Here is a 20,884-nt window from a genome sequence, read left to right as displayed (position 1 = left end):
AAATCAGAAATGGGAAATGGTAGGTGTGTAGCGCTGCACCCTGTGCCCTTTGCATTGGATTCGGGTCCCTCCCAGCAGTGAAGTGGTTAATGGGAAGGGCGGGGGAGAGAGTGGATACAACTGATAAATGGGGATTTGGAGGTTCTCACTCACCAGAGCAGATTGTGTGATGATGAAGAGCAGCCCAGCCCCTTGTATAATCCCAAAGGCCAAATACATCCTCCCTTTGGCTTCCGATCTCCCTAGCAGCGATCCTATTGTGTGTCCCTCCTTTCTGCTTCTCTTCACCCCAAATCCTTCTTATTCCTCCATAGGGGCAGGCAGCCTTCCCTGTTATGGCAAATCCTTTCTCTCCAATCACCCCCTCCCACCTTCCCTCCTCTCTATCCCTCCTCTCTCTTCTCCCACCCCTTGCCAAGTAATCTCTCCCTTGTCACCCTGTACCACTCTCTCCCTCCCTGAGCTCTCAGCAAGGAGAGTAACCTCCAGACACTTTTCTTTTCCCAAACTACAGCCTCACTCCTGAGCCTTCTACTGATCTCTCTGCTCCCCTGCTCCTTACAGCGTTTCTCCTTTTCTCACATTTATAACACCCTATATTCACCCTTCTCTCCCCCTCTGCAGGAAATGCCTTCCCTCCCTCTTTCCCTAGCAATCAATGGGAAGAAGGGAGGGGGAATGGCATTAGCGTGTTTAACACTGGCCCCATCTTGTGGAAATGTTCTGATATTGCAAAACTGCCTACTGACCCATTATTCATCATGATACAATACCTGTCCAATAGAAGGTTGACCTCATCCTCTGGCTATAAAGGGACTTTTTCCCTCTGGGTAACCAGGATAATGAGCTAGTTCATGTTCAGTGGTCCATGTGAAGTGTAGCTTACCTACAACTGAGCATACAGAAATAGTAAGCTTTGAGTATGTATTTTGCTTAGGTATCCCACTTTGCTGCTGGATATTGTTTCTGTATCAATGGATATTCCAGCCAATACATTTTAAAGAAGGATTTACCTTTGTGATTAAAGAGCAAGAAAAAATAAAGTATAACATGTGGCCAACTTAAATCCATGTGGCTGATACTTGAGAATATCCTTAACCACAAATAGTCTGTAAAGAAAAAATCAGAGAAAAAACTTAGCAAGTAAAAGCTGGCAATGTTTAAAAGAAGTCAATGAGAACTGATATTTATTTTCCCAGTTTATTAAAACATTTAAGTTTTTTAGGTTCATTGAAAACAAATGGAACAATGTGATTCTTACCAGAGTGCAACTTTTTTCAAGACAAAACGTGTGGGAATATTCTGTTGCATTTTTTCTTAATTAAGCTAGCATTCCAGAAGAAAAATGAGAAAAAACAGCATTCACCTTTTAAACAAAATGCACTGAGCCCAAAGTTACCACATTTGCCTACCCCTTTACCCTTTTAAATGCAGCATGCAGAGTATATCCTGCATCCTGCCCTGATTTTATTGCAGCAATGATGCAAGGGTCACATGGTTGGACAGTGTGTTATTGGTAACTTCAATGTACAGAATACACAAAGAGACTAATTTTAAAGTTTTAATCAAGCAATTTTGAAGGTAAGTGGTTGTACAAACTATATGCAGGAAAAAGCTTTCATTCCTTTACTTTTCCTTTAAAATCAATGTTTTCTCTAATTTCTTACAGGTCATGTGTGGGAAATAAAATCTTTTGTGCAAGCCCTTTTTAAAAAGTTTGTGCACAGAGCAGTGGGTGTCCAAGACAGTACCCATTTATTTATGTATACTAGGGATGCACCGAACCCAGTTTTTAGGTTCGGCTGAACCCCCGAATCCATGTTAAGGGATTCGGCCGAATACCGAACTGAATCTAAATCCTAATAAGCATATGCTAATTAGGATTTGGAAGGGGTAAATGTCGGCGCACGAAAAGTGTGTGGCAAAAATTTTTACACTTCTGTGTTTATGTGGCAACATTAACCCTTCCATATCCTAATTAGCATATGCTAATTGGGATTCGGATTCGATTTGGCCAAATCCTGGCCGAATACCGAACCGAATCCTGGATTCTGTGCATCCCTAGTGTATACACTCTTCTTTTTTCTACACAATCTGTTGTGATGTTGTGATAAAGAATATCTTGTACGGAGCAACAAACCCACTGCTGTTTAAAAAATCATACCTTTATTCAGTCTCCTTAAAAGCATATTGTGCTCATACAGAACAAAACCATACGCTTGACGCGTTTCGTGGTATCGCACCACTTTTTCAAAAGCTGCATGGTACATCCATTCAAAAAAACACCCTTTATAGGCAAGCATTACTCCGCCCACATGTCGTGTTAACCCTTATGGTGCATACAATATATTAAAAGCATTGCACATAGTAAAAAACTTATACAAAATTTGTTTTCCAAAAATAGTTATACAAGGATTAGCAAGCTTAGCAAGAAACATTAGCCATTGGTAGATAACTCTTAATCTATATCTTTATACGAAAATAATTATCAGGTGCCCATAGAAATAAATCCATATCGAATATTCATATAAAGATAATCAAATATACATACCAATATATCAATAGAAACAGGTTAATTCCCACTCTCTGTTCATACCACCCAAAGACTCTATCGTGCCAGTCTATTCTCAAAATCACCTTTCCTTATATTGAAACCACATGAATCTATAATCTGAAAATAAAAATCCATGTTCCCTCCATGTTTATCCAGGGAATGTTTAGCTATAGCAGATTTGGTATCCCCTCTAACCATGGCTGATAGATGTTCCAAAATACGTTCACACACCTTACGGACAGTTTTGCCCACATACTGGGCTCCACATTTACAAGTAATTAGGTATATCACCTTGTGAGAAGTACAATTAAAGTACTGTTTAATAGCATATATTTTCCCAGTATACGTACTCTTAAATTCTCTAGACACCTTTATATATTGACATGCTTTGCATCTTTTTCTCCCACAGTGATAATTCCCATTATTCTTAAGCCAAGAAGAATAGCTATTCATTTGTTTAGAGACATATAAACTCCGGGAAAGTTGAGATGCAATGTCTCTATCTTTCTTATAGACAAAAGAAGGTTTCTTGTCCCCCCAGTATCTCAAGGAAGTGATGAGACAATTGAGTGATACCACAACTTATGTGCAATTGAATACTAACCCTACTAATAATTTTAAACAGAGATTAATGGATCTCTTACAGTCAGGGTATGTGAATGGTGTGCTGACTCAAGATGAATGTGAATTTTTGAGATGTGAACATCCAGTGATTCCAATTTTTCACGTTTTACCAAAGGTTCATAAGTCGTTAACTGATGTTAAGGGACGACCCATAATGGCCAGTATAGGATCTTTAAGTCAGAAATTGTCAGGGTACATAGATAAATTACTACGTCCTATAGTGGAATCCTTACCTAGTTATTTGAGAGATACAACAATGTGCATAAATCGAGTGAGACAGATAGAGTGGAAAACCACCTATCGATGGTTTACAATGGATGTAGTGTCATTGTACTCATCCATTGAACATGAATATGGTTTGCAGGCAATACAGTTTTGGCTGGAGAGAGAGAATCTATTTCCCTCAACACAAAATGATTTTATTCTTTCATCTGTGGAATTTTTACTTAACTTAATGTTTGATGGGCGGTTTTACCTCCAAAGACGTGGGGCCGCGATGGGCGCTTCGTTGCGATACCACGAAACGCGTCAAGCATATGGTTTTGTTCTGTATGAGCACAATATGCTTTTAAGGAGACTGAATAAAGGTATGATTTTTTAAACAGCAGTGGGTTTGTTGCTCCGTACAAGATATTCTTTGGTGCAGATTGATTGGCCGTCTGGGTTTCGGCTGTGCGTTGAGCACACACTGCTGATTCGGTAAGTGCTCCCGTGAGTTTTTTATGAAATTGTGATGTTGTGATACACTGGTTTGACTTCGTTGTATGGAGGATTTAAAAGTGCGACCATTTTCTATATTTTCTTCGTATAGGAAAATATACATTCCTGCCCACTTCTCCTATTTAGTTATATTCCACCACCATGCAGGGTCAGACTGGGCCAGCGGGACACCGGGAAAAATCCCCTGACGCACTAAATTTACGCGCTCGGCAGAGAACATCGGGTGTTAGGGGATTCAGCCGGCGGGGGCACCCGCAGGGCCCCTGGGGTGGGAGCCCCGGTTGGCACTTCACCCACTCCAACCCTGCCCCCATGACCCCTTCCCCCCCCACTCCAACCCTGCCCCCATGACCCCTCCCCCCCTCCAACCCTGCTCCCATGACCCCTTCCCCCCCCCCACTCCAACCCTGCCCCCATGACCCCTTCCCCCCCCTTCCAACCCTGCTCCCATGACCCCTTCCCCCCCCACTCCAACCCTGCCCCCATGACCCCTTCCCCCAGTGACCTATTCATAAATCATTTTTGTATTGGACATTGCTATACATTTAGATCCCCCTTAAGCCAGTCTTAAGGACATGGCACACATGGAGCAATAATGCAGTGGAACACAATTTACTGGCCTCTGCTACAGCAATTACTGTCAGACGGCCCTAAAAACTGTGTGATCTCCTACCCTCACAGCATGAAAAAAGGAAGTCAGGTCAAAAATAATAACTGTTATGCTGACACTTGACACTACTACTAATACAGAACTTCTATTTGGAACAGCCAGTTTGGCACTGTGTATGGGGGTACTGTCTTTGGGGGCACTGTGTATGGGGGGTACTGGCTATGGGGGCACTGTGTATGGGGGGTACTGTCTATTGGGCCATTGTGGGCACTGTGTATGGGGGGAAAAACTGGTACATAGTTATAACTCACTTATAACTGACTGCCTTCTCTCTATATTTGTATTTTATATGTAGGAGTTGCTATATTGTTTTCCTTAGGTAGTACAGTATAACGGTATAGTACATTTTGTGTCTGATCCCACCATTTCAACTATATTACAAGAGTATGTATTGAAAAAAATGGGGTGTGGTAATTGGGGCGTGGCCACAAAAGTGGGCGGGGTCAAAAAATGTTCTACGCGCGCCAAATCTTTTTGTCCCTCTTTTCATTTTTCAAATGTTGGGAGGTATGCTAGAAATGAAGCACAAAAACAATAGGGAAAACATTATAGAGGAATAATGCCTTGAAGTCCCACAGTTGATGGGTAAAACAGTACTTATAAATAAGTTACAGGGGCAGTATACCTCTTTGTTCAACATGCGTTCCACGAAAAGGGTTTGTGCATATATTTTGCTGATTGTTTTAATCTATGGTTTTCATAATTTCTTGAGCTAAGCAGGGCAAACAGGTAAAATGATGGTACTCCATGTTTAGCTCTTGTGAGGAAGTTAATTAGATTACCAGTATAAAACCCCATCCCTTTTATTAGCACAAGTCCATTATGCAGGGGAATTATCGGTTCACTGTTAATCTAATTATCTGTTCACTGTTAATCTAATTATCTGCCTTCAGTGGCGTAACTGCAGAGTAAGTAGACCCCCACAGGCGTGGGGTGGCGCTCTGTTTCCTCTGTAGGGGAGCCCGTGGTTTACTCACATTTTTTTGCACATCTTGGGTTAACCTGCAATATTGGTCAGGGGGGACCGGTTTAGCTCAAACATGTAAACAATATATATAGACTAAAACAGCAAGCAAAAATTACATTCAGCAAAATTCCTATTCATTGCACTCATGTTGAACAAGGGGGTATACTGCCTGTTTAACTGCCTGTTTAAGTACTCTCTGTAAAAGGATGCCTGTGGGAATTCCAGTCTCTTTACAGCCATAAAGTGTACAAAGAAACATAATTTGACAAATAAAAACCTTTTGCTTTTTAGAAATTCAGGTATGGAATTCATTAGCTTCAGTTATTGAAACTGGGGGTTTCTGCATAAGAGATCCGTAACTGGAGCACCATACCATACCATACTAAAAAAAAACACAAATAGAATTATTTTGCATGTGAATTTATGCTAGCTTAGTTATCATCAAAAACATATATTGACATGGAAAACCCACACCAGTCAAAATTAAAGAACTGTTTGTTTAAATTGGATTTTATGGGAAATGGCATTCCCGTATTCTGGAACTTTCGATTAAACAGCTTTCCAAATAATGGATCCCCAGGCTATGAAAAGGGCTAATCCTGATGCAACAAATACTAATGAGAATTAAAAATAAACATTTGGAATTATGTCCATAACAGTATCTTAAAGAATTAATAATATGTACAGTAGTCTAGTTCCACTATATAATAGCTCTTTATATTTAATATATGGTACCTTATTAGATATTTCAAGGACATTTTCTCCTGCTTGCTTCTGTTTTTGGTACGCTTTTGTGAGGAATAATAGCTGTTTTCTTCTGTGTATTTTTTATCTTAATATTATATTTGTGATCCTTCCCAGATCCAGCTCTGGTATTCTTGGCTTACATTTCCTATTTCTGGATTTGATAGCCTTGAGTTCCTCTTCTCTTCCTGTAAAATCTGGATATATTTACTGTGGCATGAACATGTCTGTAGAGAATTGAATAAAGCTCAAACATTGTAAATGTAAATGGATCAGTTGCCCTACAGTGTTTAAGGTTCCTTTAAAAAGATGTGAGGAGTTGTATTCAAAAGTACTTGACTGTTTTAGTCTGTCATGCTTTTAAAACATGGTTCCAAAAAAGTTAATTTGTTAATAGCAGCAAATTGTCAAAGGCACTTTGATCCTGGTAATGTAGAACCAGTGCCCTTGTTCCCTTTCTCTCCCTCCCTTAGAAAGTCTTCTGAATTAACCCAAGAGGTCCTTTTGGCACAACCCTTTGTAACATATTGCTCGTGTTGTGGATTGGACTGCCGTTAGTGTCCTCTTTGCACTGACCGTGCTGTAGCACAAACTGTGACAATGCCTGACTAAGGGAGTACTGCAGAAACATGAGGTAGTGTAATTTACTAAGGGGCTTGAGTTTGACATTGCTACCTAGAGGAATTAGGGTTTTAACATGCAGGTAGAATTTTTGGCCAGTCCGGGAAGAAGGTGGGCCCCCAGAAACTCAATTTATAACAGGATCCACGAGTTTTTAGCTATGTCTGAAATGTGCTTTTCAAGTGCATTTATTTATTGAGTCAGACATTTTCATATTACTTGGTTTGTAGATGTTCTTTCTGAACCAACATTTTATAGAGCCTCTCTTAGTTCATAACAGGAATACACATATATGGAAACATTGCTGTATCAGTCATCCTACTGTATTTCCGGAAAACATGGAGCAATTTTCACCGTAATTGTCCTGCAGGTTGAGTTTCCAATAAAAGTTAGAAGAGCAGATAAAGAACATCTGTCTAAAGGACCAATATTGGCAGCTGAAATCAGGCTGTGTATGCCACCTTAAGCGATAATGCACTGAAACTCAATTTACTGGCCTCTGCTACAGCAATTACTGTTCGACGGCCCTAAAAACTGTGTGATCTCCTACCCTCACAGCATGAAAACAGGAAGTCAGGTCAAAAATAATAACTGAAATGCTGACACTTGACTCTACTACTACTAATATAGAACTTCTATTTGGAACAGCCAGTTTGGAAGTTAAGGTTGAGAATAGTCGGATGTAGCTTTTATTTGCAAGTTGGAATTTAGGATTTGCACCATATCCCATAATGCTTTAAAGGGAGTCACCAACCACCAGGAATAACTGCAGTGACAAGATCCCATATTTTCTGTAGCACTAGAAATGAAGCACAAAAACCAAAGAGAAAACACCATAGTGGAATAACGCCTTATGAAGTCCCACAGTTGATGGGTGAAACACTACTTATAAATAAGTTACAGGGACAGTATACCTCATTGTTCAACATGAGTCCCATGAATAGGATGTGTGCATACATTTTGCTGATTGTTTTAATTTATAGTTTTCATTACATTTTGCTGATTGTTTTAATCTATGGTTTTCATAATTTCTTGAGCTAAACAGGGCAAACAGGTAAAATGATGGTACTCCATGTTTGGCCCTTGTGAGGTAATTAATTAGATTACCAGTATAAAACCCCATCTATTTTATTAGCACAAGTCCATTATGCAGGGGAATTATCTGTTCACTGTTAATCTAATTATCTGCCTTCATTGGCGTAACTACAGAGTAAGTAGACCCCCACAGGCATGGGGGGCGGTCTGCTTCCTCTGTAGGGCAGCTGTGGGCCACTCACGTTTTTTTGCACATCTTGGGTTAACCTGCAATATTGGTCAGGGGGACCTGTTTAGCTCAAAAATTAAAAAAATATATATAGACTAAAACAGTAAGCAAAAATTATATTCAGCTAAATTCCTATTCATTGCCCTCGTGTTGGACAAGGGGGTAACTGCCTTTTTAAGTACTCTTTGTAAAAAAAAACATAAATAGTATTATTTTGCTCTTTAATTTATGCTATCTTAGTTATCATCAAAAACATATATTGAAATGGAAAAACCACACCAATCAAAAATAAGGAACTGTTTGTTTAAATAGGATTTTATGAGAAATTGCATTCCTGTATTCTAGAGCTTTTAATTAAATGAGTTTCCAAATAATGGATCCCCTGACTATGAAAAGGGCTAATCCTGATGCAACAAATACTAATGACAATTAACTATAAACATTTCGAATTATGTCAGTAACAGTATCTTAAAGAATTAATAACATGTACAGTAGTCTAGTTCCACTGTATAATAGCTCTTTAAATTTAATATATTATAACATATTAGATAATTCAAGGGCATTTTCTCCTACTTGCTTCTTTTTTTAGTACACTGGTCTCTTGTGAGGAATAATAGCTGTTCTTCTTCTCTGTGGTTTTTTTTCTTTATTTTAATATTGTATTTGTGAACCTTCCCAGTTCCAGCTCTAGTATTCTTGGCTTACATTTCCTATTTCTGGATTTGATTGCCTAGAGTTCCCCTTCTCTTCCTGTAAAATCTGGATATATTTACTGTGGCATAAACATGTCTGTAGAGAATTGAACAAAGCGCACACATTGTAAATGTAAATGGATCAGTTGCTCTACAGTTTTTAAGGTATCTTTTAAAAAGATGTGAGGAGTTGTATTCAAAAGTAATTGACTGTTTTAATCTGTTTTAATGCTTTTAGAACATGGTTCCAAAAAAGTTAATTTGTTAATACAGGTAGGGGATCCCTTATCTGGAAACCTGTTAAGCTCTGAATTACGGAAAGCCCGACTCCCATAGATTCCATTTTAATTAAATAATTTAGAATTTTAAAACTGATTTCCTTTTTCTCTGTAATAATAAAACAGTACCTTGTAATTGATCCCAACTAAGATATAAAAAATCCTTATTGGATGCAAAACAATGCTATTGGGTTTAATCAATGTTTTATTGATTTTTTAGTTTACTTAAGGTATGGAGATCCAAATTAAGGAAAGACCCCTTATCCAGAATACCCTTGGTCCTGAGCATTCTGGATAATAGGTCCTATACCTGTAGCAGCAAATTGCCAAAGGCACTTTGATCCTGGTAATGTAGAACCTGTGCCCTTGTTCCCTTTCTCTCCCTCCCTTAGAAAGTCTTCTGAATTAACCCAAGAGGTCCTTTTGGCACAACCCTTTGTAACATATTGCTCGTGTTGTGGATTGGACTGCTGTTAGTGTCCTCTTTGCACTGACTGTGCTGTAGCACAAACAAACAAGTCATCCTACTGTATTTCCAGAAATTGTGGAGCAATTCTCACCCTAATTGTCTTGCAGTTTGAGTTTCCAGGAAAAGTTAGAAAAGCAGATAAAGAACATTTGTGTAAAGGACAGCTGAAATCAGCCTGTGTATGCCACCTTAAGTCACAACTTGCCTTACATGCGCTAATGATATAATGTATTCTTTTTTAATACTCATCTGGAATATAAGGGAATATAATTCTAAATTCAGATCTTAAAAGGATACCTCCACTATTCTTCTTCTCCAAGAGACTCATCTTGTTGGGCAAAAATAAAATTAGAAGAGAAGTCTCTGTACTTCAAAGAAAAGGCACTCCCTTTGAAAAAGTCAAGCTGTCTATGGAACACTATGGTAGATTTTAAATCCTGCTAGATCTCCTTGACCACAACCTTATACCTATTACTAATATTTATATCCCTCCATCCTTTTTCATGTCAGTTCTAGAGCTAATCTTAAATTATTGGAGTTTCCAGCAACCCCTCTTACATTATGGGAGACACACACTATACAATAAATCTAGCTTTAGATAAACTAAAACCTACAATGCCACAGTAATCAGAGAATCTGTCTTATAGACGAGCCTCCCTAAAGTACTATTTGGACTCCCTATAAGTCTTACCAGAGGTAATCTTTGAGGTGGATGAACCACGATACAGTGATGTTATCCAGGGAGCTATTACTACAATTTGCCATAACAACTCTGGAAACCACTATAAACAGTAACGTGATGCATTCAAAGCTAATATGCATAGGGTTTTACTTACTTACAGCACAGACAAGGGGAATGCCAGGGCCCAAATAAAACAGACAGAGGTAGTCAAAGTGGCCCCCTCCTTTGATCCCTTTCCCCATAACTACATTAGACATTGGGCTGCATTGGCTTTGGAATCTACAGTTATAACAGGGCCACCATCAGAAACTTTGGGGCCCTGCACAAGTTATTTATAAGGGCCCCCCCATGAACACAAGTGTGCAGTACCACGCCCCTTGTGTGCAATATAAACAGCTGATGTTACTCTTTAATAAGCAGTTCATAAAAAGAGTTCCATTCATTAATGTGCTACTAATTCAGTCAGTTTATTGGGGGTTAGTGGGGTTAGTCCCCCCTTCCCACCTACCTGCCCCTGCTCGATATGGACGTTACGTCTATTTTTGCTTAAGTTGTGTAAACTATGTAGTTTTAGGGGCCCAATGATCTTGCTGTGAAGCCAAATAACTAATCAGTAGTAGTTAACAAAAATAGTAAAAATAATTAATATGCTTATAAGTATTTTAATTGGAGGGGTCAGTGGAGTTTATATGTAAGTAACATAAGTTTCTTTGAAAGTAACGTAAGTTTTTGCATAAGTTAAGTAAATTTAGTAAGCTTAGGGGCCCAATGATGTTGCTGTGGGGCCCAATAACCATTCATTCCCCTGCTGGAAAGTTCCTGTAGGAGACACTGATATGATTAAGTAAATAGATCCCAATATAATCAGCTGATGTTACTCTATAATAAGCAGTACATATAAATAGTTAAAAGGAATAATAAAGTGCTAATAAGTCATTCAGTTCATTGAGGGCAGTAGAATTTACCTTAAAGGAGACGGAAAGGTAAAAACTAAGTAAGTTTTATCAGAAAGGTCTATGTAAATACAGCCAAATACAGTCCTCTATTAAAAGAAACACAGGATTTCTTGTCTCTTTTTTTGTAAACATGATGTTCTAGTGTCTGACATCCTCTCTCAGAAAAATCCTTAATTCCCGGGGGCCAGAGTCTGCAGAGTTCTTATGTGTTTGGTGGGCCCCTGGGGTTTGCAGCTTATCAACAGCAGGGGAGCCTGGCTAATCCACATAAGTGCAGCACTACACTGCCTTTCTCCCAGTTTCCCACCCCATTATATGATTGTGTTTCTGCCCATATGCCAGTGTCTGTCTTCTTCCCTCATGTAATTCCAGTCATAACAGGCTTTTCACCCATGAGTCATTCCCCATGTGTCACTCACTGCCCCACTTACTGCCCAGTGACATCCTTGTGTTCATAGGGTGCCCCATATAAATAACTTGTATGGGGCCCCAAAGTTTCTGCAGGCGGCGGCCTTGATAAAAGTCTATTGTGTTCTGGCACTTCCCACTGAGTGGCAGCTCCTGTTTGCCCATCCTGCTTCTAAACTATCTACCAATATGTCTGTCAATATACACATTTACAAACCAATATACATGATATAATAGTGGCCAGCTAGCCTTCTATGGAAACTGTCTCATATAACCCACGTAGGATTTTTTAGTCCTTGAACAGCCATGCAAGTACCTGCTTTCAGGTCAGACTCTTTTCAAATAGATGTTGTGCCTATTTTTGTGTTATAAATAGAGCAGCACATGTTCCAGATTCATTCTCTCTGCTTATTTCACAGTCCCCCTAGTTATACAGGTCTTGGTGCAAGCAGCGGGCTTTAACCCTGCATGTTTGGTTTACACCCCCATTGTACTGGCACGACAAGCACACTCGAGTGCTGTTTTGACTTCAGTGGCTACATTTTTGTTTGCCCACCAATCCACTTTTTACATTTTCAAGGGCTGCTAATGATTTATGATACCAGATATCAAATTGCCTGCTTTTATTGTGGCCGGTTGTCCCTGTCATGGCTGGTGGAATTGTGCTGTCTATGGCAGCTGAAAACAACTGTCACAGGAAAAACCAGTTTCATATCAATGGCAATAATAAGTCAGTTGATACACATTCCTGATGCTTGTAATATTACTTGGGGACATCATTTAGTTCGGAGGTTAATTGCCCTTCAGTATTCTGAAAGTGATCACTGAATGTTAAAGGATGTCAGCACTTTGCCATTCAAGATATTTTATTATTTTCGGAATAGTACCCCTTTCATCAAGTCCTGGGATTAATGTAGTAGCACGTTCCTTACATGAGAAAATTTTCAATATTGAACAATTTTCATTCAGGGCATCATGTCATACATGATCATATGTGAGATAAATGCGGCAATTGTGGCAACATTTTTAGGTGATTTTCAGAAAAAACGCTTCAGAACGATCTCATCACCTATATGATATATAACACCTATAACTGGTGTTTCAAAAGCAGTAACTGGGAAATTGCACATAATGAAAAGGGATGGTCAAGTTTACTTTTTTTTTTTTTTTAGAAATAGTTGATAATTCATGCTTAATAAATATGTGCATGAATTTCCTTCTTATTGGCTTGGTATGCCATCTTTGTCTATAAAAACTGCATTGCTGCATTGTTGCGTGCAATTGAGCAGCCGCGGAAGGACTATGAATCTGCCCACCCCTCCTCCATATTTCCATATTCTCTGCTTCTTTTCTTGTCATGATCTCATGGACCTCATTGCCAGCATGCTGCAATTTTAAAATGTGAACACTTGGTGGCACTGAGAGCATTGTGCTTCAAGTCTCTCCTTTGTGCAAGAGGTAGACTAGACACTGAAAGCTTTCAAGTTTAATCTATGACTGAATCAGTAAAGTTGAGTATTTCTTATTGAACAGATAATCTATAAAAATTGACATTGTAAAGTAATGTGGGACAGCTTAACCAAAATCATGGCTAGATTATCAAGAAGGAGCTTCAGTTGGAGTCCCTTTACAAAGCAGGCCCATCAGTCACTGGTTCCTGCTCAAGCTCTGTATTCTAACAGGCGTTTAGGCAGGTGTCTAGAGTGCAACTGCAGGAGGGAACAAAGAAAAAAATAAAAACATATATATGTTTTTATGGAAAAGGGTGCAGTTCATGTGTTTGAGCACGGGGATCAGGGGTAGCAGTAGGGGGTGTGCGTATATATTGTATATATATAGAGAGAACAGAGTGGAGCACTAGTCACTGGGTGCAGATAAAAAAATAGACACATAGAGAAAGAGTACCGCATGCTGAGGGACTTGGTGCAAAATAAAACAGTTTATTGAAAAAACTCCAACGTTTCGAGTACAAACAGTACTCTTCTTCAGGGAAAAACAAAGAGACTGAATACCAACACACAATATAAGTACCCTCTCACAAAAATTGCACCAAAAAGTGACATAGCAACCACTGTAAACAAACAGGATAGAGAAAAGAAGCAAAAACAGGCAAAGAAATATAATAAAAAGGAGTGAAAACAAGTGAAACTATAGTGTTACAGTTATGTGTAAGTGGGTATTAGGTTTCAACACATGTATCAAGTGAAATTGTTGCAAGAAATATGTAGGGAATAAGTTACATACAACATATATATATATATGTATGTGTGTGTGTGTGTGTGTGTGTGTATATATATATATATATATATATATATATTATATATATATATATATATATATATATATATATATATATATATATATAAAATTGATAACGCACAACTACTGGATTGGCAAGACGACACAACATTTTAATGCTTTCCCTCGCCTTAAAAGCGGCTCACCAATCTTCGTTTAGATTTACAGATCTCGATGGAGCAAATTAAACTGGGAATTGATTGCTAAACTGAAAGCGAGGGCTGGCACGCATGAACGCCAATTCAGACGCATGCGTGACTTTCACCACGGCTATTGGCTATAAGAAAGGAACTTTGACAGTGACTTAGCCGTCTGCTTCCCATAATCCTTAGCGGTACTGACAAGGTCAGGTGTGACAGAAACATGGCTGGGTCTTCTTCCCTTCTTCGGGCGGGAATTAGAAACGTTTTGCTTATGCAGATGCGTCGCTCATCGGATCAGGTATACTAACAGCATATACTGGCCACCCCCTGTGTGTATATAATACAGGAGCGGATGATGTGAGCTGTGTTGTTTGCAATGTACTATTCTGATTTCGTGAGTGGTTACCTGTAGAGAATAATGTGTGTAGTGGGGCAGGTTTATCCCCGATTACTGGTTGGTACTAGGCAGCAGGGTAGCACTGTATGTAAAGTAACGCTTTATTTAATAACGGTGCAATGGGGGGCCCTTGGCAATTCGAAAAAAAACAGTATATAAAGTACAGTATAGTGCTCTACTGACCTAATGCCTGCTTCAAACGACTATTACTATGTTTTACCTATCTGTTGCATCCATTGTGGTCAGTATACTAAATAAAAATAAATCTGTTTCCCTTTTGTGTTTTAAAAGTTGTATTGTTGTGCCTCACCTTTATGTGACCCCCGCCCCTCCCGAGTTGTTCAGTGTTTCCCCAGTTTGCAGCCTTCCTGTGGTGCCATAACAGCAGGTCAGATGCTATAAGGAGTCCAGGAGTTCGCAAGTGTTACAGATCCTGTGTGCAGACTTGGGCAGCAAGTCCTTGCCACCCCCGATCTACTGTAATGGCGCCACAGTAGGTAACAGGCAGACTGCAGGACAGGGTAATGTTTAAATAAGCAACATAGTCTGTTTGAAGACATCCCTATCCCAAGCTTCCCCGTCCTTTAAAAGACAACAGTATAGAAAATTTGATATTTTTGGCCTGTTGTTTTTGACCTTCAAGCTGACAACAGGCCAGTGGAGCACTGTACTTTATAGACGTTGTACACTGCTTTTGACAGTATTAAGGGGCACCCTCTGCTCTGTATTGAACAGGGCTCTGTTTTTGATACTACTCCCACTCTGCTCTGTTTGTCCATAATGCACACCTCCTGAGTCTTAAAGCCCCAAACAACATACTTTGTAGTAATAGGCTGTGTTCCTTGAGATTCCATCATCAGGCAGTGTTACTGCTCTATAACTACTGGAAGCATTATATTTTATAATGGCCACAGTTATTTGTCTGGTAAAAAAAGGCACAAAAATAGTAATGGTTATTTAGTCTTCGCTTAAGAAACTTGTTTTTTTCTGTGCCTTTCCCTAACACCCGCCATGCTCAGGGAAGACAAAAATGCCAGACAGACTATACTGGTTTATTAAATGCCCCAATCAATTGTCATCATTGCTAGAAAGCATGTTGAATGTATTTAAAAATACCTGGCAGAGCATGAATATGTATTTAAGGTTTCAGTGAAAACAGTGACAACAGATGGATTAACAGCATGATAGCCTATTGTTTCATTAGTTCAAAGGGTTTCTTTCATTGGCAAATGTCATTGTCTAAGAGCAGTTGCTATGCAGAGTAAACAATGAAGTTGAGAGTCAGAGCTCTCTATAAATATTAAAAAAACATATCTTAATTCTAATCTTTGCAATAAGCTTGGTTTAGCTTCAGTTTTAGTTGACAATTAAAGGAGAACCAATTCTTGACTAAAGAAATAGGTTAGAAATGGTGTAGTAGAGTATGTTTTGGGCTTCTGTACCAGCCTTAGGCAACCATAGACCTTATGCAGGGATAATCTGTGCCTCCAAATATGCGCCCAGTAGCTCCCCATCTTCTTTTCTGCTGATTCACTGCATGTGCTCTGTGCTACTGTCAGTTACTGAGCTTAGGGACCGAAGCACAATATACTGTATCTGTAGAATATAAATGTAACCTTATAAGGCTGATTAGTAATTCATTTGGATTCACATAAAATAGCACCTATGAAACCAGTTTAATTAACATCAGAATATAATAATCAGACCTGTAGCATCCATTTATATGACAGGCCAGCACCGTTTTCTGCTTGATAATTTGCAACAACCCCTAAGCTTAGCTTCTAAACAACTGCCGAGAGTACAGAATCCAAGATGAGGAGCTCCTATGACAACTGTAAAGCCCTATATCATTACTACTATAGAGATGCTGAAATTTTTAGCTAGTGCAGTCAGTTTAGTATATAAAATATGGTATTTCTAGCCATGTTCATTTTTTAGGGTTTAGTTCTGTAATGGAACCAAAAAATGGAAGTACAGCTGTATTTTAAATATAATGTACTTTTGCCCTGCACTGGTATAACTGGTGTGTTTGCTTTAGAAACACTACTATAGTTAGGGCAGTGGCACATGGGGAGATTATATAAATGTTTGTTACAGCGGGCGACTAATCTCCCCGCAATGCCATCACACTAGCAAGAATGTAAATCGCCGGTGGGATGGCATACGCGTTGCTTCATATTCCTGAAGTTGCCTATCGAGGAAACGGTATTGCGGAGAGATTAGTCGCCTGCTGTGACAAAGATTTATCGGGGGCAACTATTCTCCATGTGTGCCACTGCCCTTATATAGTACTAAATAAATAAGCTGTTGTGTGGCCATGGGGGCAGCCATTCAAACAAGAAAAGGCTCTGCTTACATAGCAGATAAGCTGTGTAGAATATAATGGTGTTCTGCAGAGTTTCTGTTATCAGCTATTTAAAGGAACAGTAACATCAAGAAATTAAAGCGTTTTAAAGTAATTAAAATATGATGTGCTGTTGCTCTGCAAAAACTGGTGTTTTTGCTACAGAAAAGCTACTATATAAATAAGCTGCTGTGTAGCCATGGGGGCAGCCATTCAAGCTGGAAAAAAGAAAAGGCACAGGTTACATAGCAGATAACAAATAAACTCTGTAGAATTCAATGGCATTTTATCTGTTATCTGCTAAGTAACCTGTGCCTTTTCTCCTTTGAATGGCTGCCCCCATGGCTACACAGCAGCTTTATTTATATAAACTATAGTAGTCTTTCTACACACCAGCTGTAGCAATGCAGGGTAACAGTACATTATATTGTAATTACTTTTATACACTTTTTGGTGTTACTGTTCCTTTAAACTGTGCTATATATAGCCCTATTTCAACTGCCTCTATTGCTAAGTCTTTTTTGTTTAGTATGCATGCTTAGCACATATTAAAAGCATATTTGTCATGTTCTAAAACAATGCTGCACCCTGATTCAGAAACACTTAAAGGAGAAGGAAAGTTATAATCACTGGAGTATGCCAAATGTTTGTCATCCCCCATTGATTATAATCCCTCACCTGTTAATATAATCCCTCCTGTTAGCAAAAAAAACTGCAGTGGGAAGGGTGTTCTTTTGTAGAACACCATTTTGCCGTCTTATTCGCTTCTTCTCAGTTGGTGTGCATGTGCAGTACAGTGAGAAGCAAAAAGACAGCTTTTTCACTCTGCTGCACAATCTTTTGTGAGCAACATGTTGCTCACCAACCCCTTGGATGTTGCTCCCCGTGACCTCAATTCAGGAGCTCATTTATTGAATTTCTGGTAAGGGGGCAAGTTTTGGTTGTATAAAAACCAGGTGTACTGACAAACAGAGCCTTCTGTAGGCTGCCAGTCCACATAGAGGCTATTAAGTAACCAATTATAGCTTTTATTGGCACTCCCAGGATCCTTTTTCAGGCTTGTATTGCTCCCTAACACGTTTTACATATAAATGTGGCTTACAGGTATAAAAAGTGGAGGATCCCTGCCTGTAGAGATCTACAAGAAATGCCTTGCTACTTGGGTGATACTGCAAATGGTACCATTTAAAGAAGACCTATAGGATAAACGGGGAAAAAAAAAACCCCTCTAATCTTGTAGCCAATTATGAATATTATATGGTGCTGGTTTCACTTTGCTCTAAATTGTAATACTGTAAAAATTGCCCCTCTATTGGAGCTCTCTATAGATCTGCTATGGTCTCAAATGAGGGACGGCATGTCCAAACAGTCCCTGCCAGAAGCACAGTAGGAGGGGAATAGCAAATCACAGCCCTGCTGTCACACAAGACAGGCTTCAGGTCCCTATCATGTCAGCCTAGCTGCTGATTGGTTCCAATCCTACAGTCCTGTTTGCAGCTGGCACCCCTGCACAGCCTGGGAAAGGAGGCAAGAGGAAGTGGAACAGGTGGACGGGAACAGTGGAGTTTTTGAGAGAATTTTCAATAAACCAGCCCAAAACTTTTTAAAGCCCATTCCTTCTATATTTAGATGAATACAATTCATTGGAACAATATTGTTTTTCACACAATATGTCCCCTTTACGGATGATATAGTGTACATTAATAGTTTCATATATGATCATTTTGAATATTGGAGGTTGTTGACTATATGCTTTTGATAAATCTCATTTAATTTTTCATATTCTAATTAAGCTCTTTTTTAATATTGCCAGTTAGGAGAACTGGGAAAAGGTGCCGGAAAGGGCGGTGGAGGAGGTGGCTCAGTGAGAGAGGCAGGAGGAGCCTTTGGCAAGCGTCAGGCTGCTGAGGAGGAAAGATATTTTAGGTAACTATACAAAATGATAAATCTACACACGTTCCTACAGCACCCCCAATTCTAAGCACTTTTCTGGACTTTACTTGGCATTGGAGTGGCATGGATTACTTTCTATGTACACTTATGCAATTAAAGGTTATATAGGTATACATATTTAAGTTTGCATGTACTATGTTTAGAAATTAAAACATTTTTGGTTGGTGGCTTTAATATAGAAATCATTTGTAATGGGATTTTTTTATATTATGGTTATTTGCTGTGAAGATAATGTGGAAGTTTTCCTGCAGTTTAAATTCTATAATTTTTACAGGCAAAAAGAGCAGGAACAAATTGCTTCACTAAGGAAGCACCACGAGGAAGAGATCCGTCATCACAAAGGAGAGATTGAGCGCCTGCAAAAGGAGATTGAACGGCACAAGTCCAAGATCAAGAAGCTGAATGATGATTAAATGTAGTCACTTTAACACTACTTTATAACCCTTCTCTGTATTGAAGCACCATCATTAATAACACCACTTGGTTGATGTTTGTGAGATACAGTTGGATATCTGCTGATAGCTCCCAATAAAATATAATTATCTGTTACTGCTGAGTGTTTATTTTTCCTGTATGTCTAAAAAGGTATGATTGCAATAATATAGCACACTGACTTAGTGATTATAAAACAGAGCAACGTTTGGGAGGGGCGAGAAAGGCTTTTATCCAAGGTTTGTCATTTATAAACATTAGCAGTTAGGGCTATCATTATTAGTCTATAAAAGGGCATGTCTGCCAGACGTTAATATAAATAGCTTAGTTAACAAATGGATCAAAATAAGCTTCAGTCTCTATACAGCCTATGCAGTCTGCCATTCATTTTAAGGACAGGCATGCATGAGGGGGTTTTGCTTACTGTGAGAAACTATTCCCTATGGGTGACAATGATAGAACACACACTTTGTGTGTGTGTGTATGTAAAAAAAAAAAATGGTCTCATTATATTTGACAGAAAATCACACACAACTCGAAAATAAAAATGTATTATGTGGCTACCCATGAGTACTTTCTTGGATCATTCACTGCCAGCCAGTAAGCTAGCTGGTTAAGAAGTCTCCTGGATGTACAGCTGCTTTGCCAGGCATTTCTTCCACTTATTCTATTTGTGGTTGTAGTTATTTTTTTTTCTTAAGACCTTCAAATGGTTCTGAAATATTTACCAATTCTCAGCTGCATTTACACCTGTGTACCTTGGTGTTAGGTGCCCTGGTTTGTTGCTCATTGTGTTAAACCACTCCATATGCAAATTAAAATTGGGCCCATCATAATCTCTGTGAACTGAATTAGTGAAACACATATGCATGAATCATTTCATGGAGCAGCACCTGTAGAGCAGATGCAAATAGTTCAATTAATTTATTATTGGGCACTTTCTTCAAGGTTTTAATTTTTTTTTTTTAATGTAAAACCCCTGTGTGGTGAGCTGCCAGTCTTTTTGAACTACAATCAAAGATAAGAACCTTCTTTGTTAAAAGCTGTTGTTATTAGTATGTTTATAAAGCATTCAACAGAGTTGTACCTCTGTTTTTGGGTGAGAGCCAGTGTTTGATGAAGTAAAGGAGAAATGGCATTGGTATAACTACCATACAACTGATTTCAGGGGGGCCCGGACTGTTAACAGGGCTTACTGTTCCTTTTAAATTTTTCCCCATATGAGCAAGTGAGCCCACACCTGTGGGAACTTGTGAACACAGCAGAAGGGGTGGACACCGCTGTTTATAGTGCTTAAACGAGAAGGAAAGGTAAAAACTAAGTAAGCTTTACCAGAAAGGTCTATGTAAATACAGCCATACATACTCACAGAAAAGCTGAGTCTTCTATTAAAAGAAACACAGGATTTCTTGTCTCCTTTTTTGTAAACATGTTCTTCTGTATCTGACTTCCTCTCAGAAAAATCCTTCATTCCTTGGCCAGAGTCTGCGCAGTTCTCTCCCCTCTCCTGCTCCCCCCCCCCCATAAGAATTCATAAAACTCACTCCCCCCACCCTTAGGAATGTGTGATCTGAGCTATAACAGCTAAGCTGCAAGTATGGAAGCTATGATGACAGAGCTAAAATGGCAGCTGCAATCTTAAGCAAACAGAGAAAGCTTCTAGGGCTC

At 39.1% G+C, this 20,884-nt stretch overlaps 2 protein-coding genes across 2 annotated transcripts in view; one reads left to right on the top strand and one right to left on the bottom strand.

Moving 5' to 3' along the window:
- The window catches only part of sdc3 (syndecan 3), a 50,238-nt gene extending 49,622 nt beyond the window's left edge, over nt 1-616 (bottom strand). Inside the window, exon 1 of the mRNA XM_002938828.5 lies at nt 154-616. Coding sequence (XP_002938874.1) covers nt 154-219 — 66 coding nt within the window. The 5' untranslated portion in view covers nt 220-616. The remainder of the gene's footprint in view (nt 1-153) is intronic.
- Nucleotides 617-14,288: 13,672 nt separating this feature from the next.
- On the top strand, nt 14,289-19,333 carry atp5if1 (ATP synthase inhibitory factor subunit 1). The gene is given in 3 exon segments (NM_001142093.1): nt 14,289-14,388; nt 18,645-18,757; nt 19,059-19,333. Coding segments are annotated over 3 exon segments (330 nt in total). The 5' UTR covers nt 14,289-14,310; the 3' UTR covers nt 19,198-19,333.
- The last annotated feature ends 1,551 nt before the right edge of the window (nt 19,334-20,884 follow it).

Source organism: Xenopus tropicalis, chromosome 2, assembly GCF_000004195.4.
Source record: "Xenopus tropicalis strain Nigerian chromosome 2, UCB_Xtro_10.0, whole genome shotgun sequence".
NCBI classification, from domain to species: domain Eukaryota; kingdom Metazoa; phylum Chordata; class Amphibia; order Anura; family Pipidae; genus Xenopus; species Xenopus tropicalis.
Note: the sequence above shows the minus strand (reverse complement) of the source record. Positions and strands in the feature narration are given on the sequence as shown.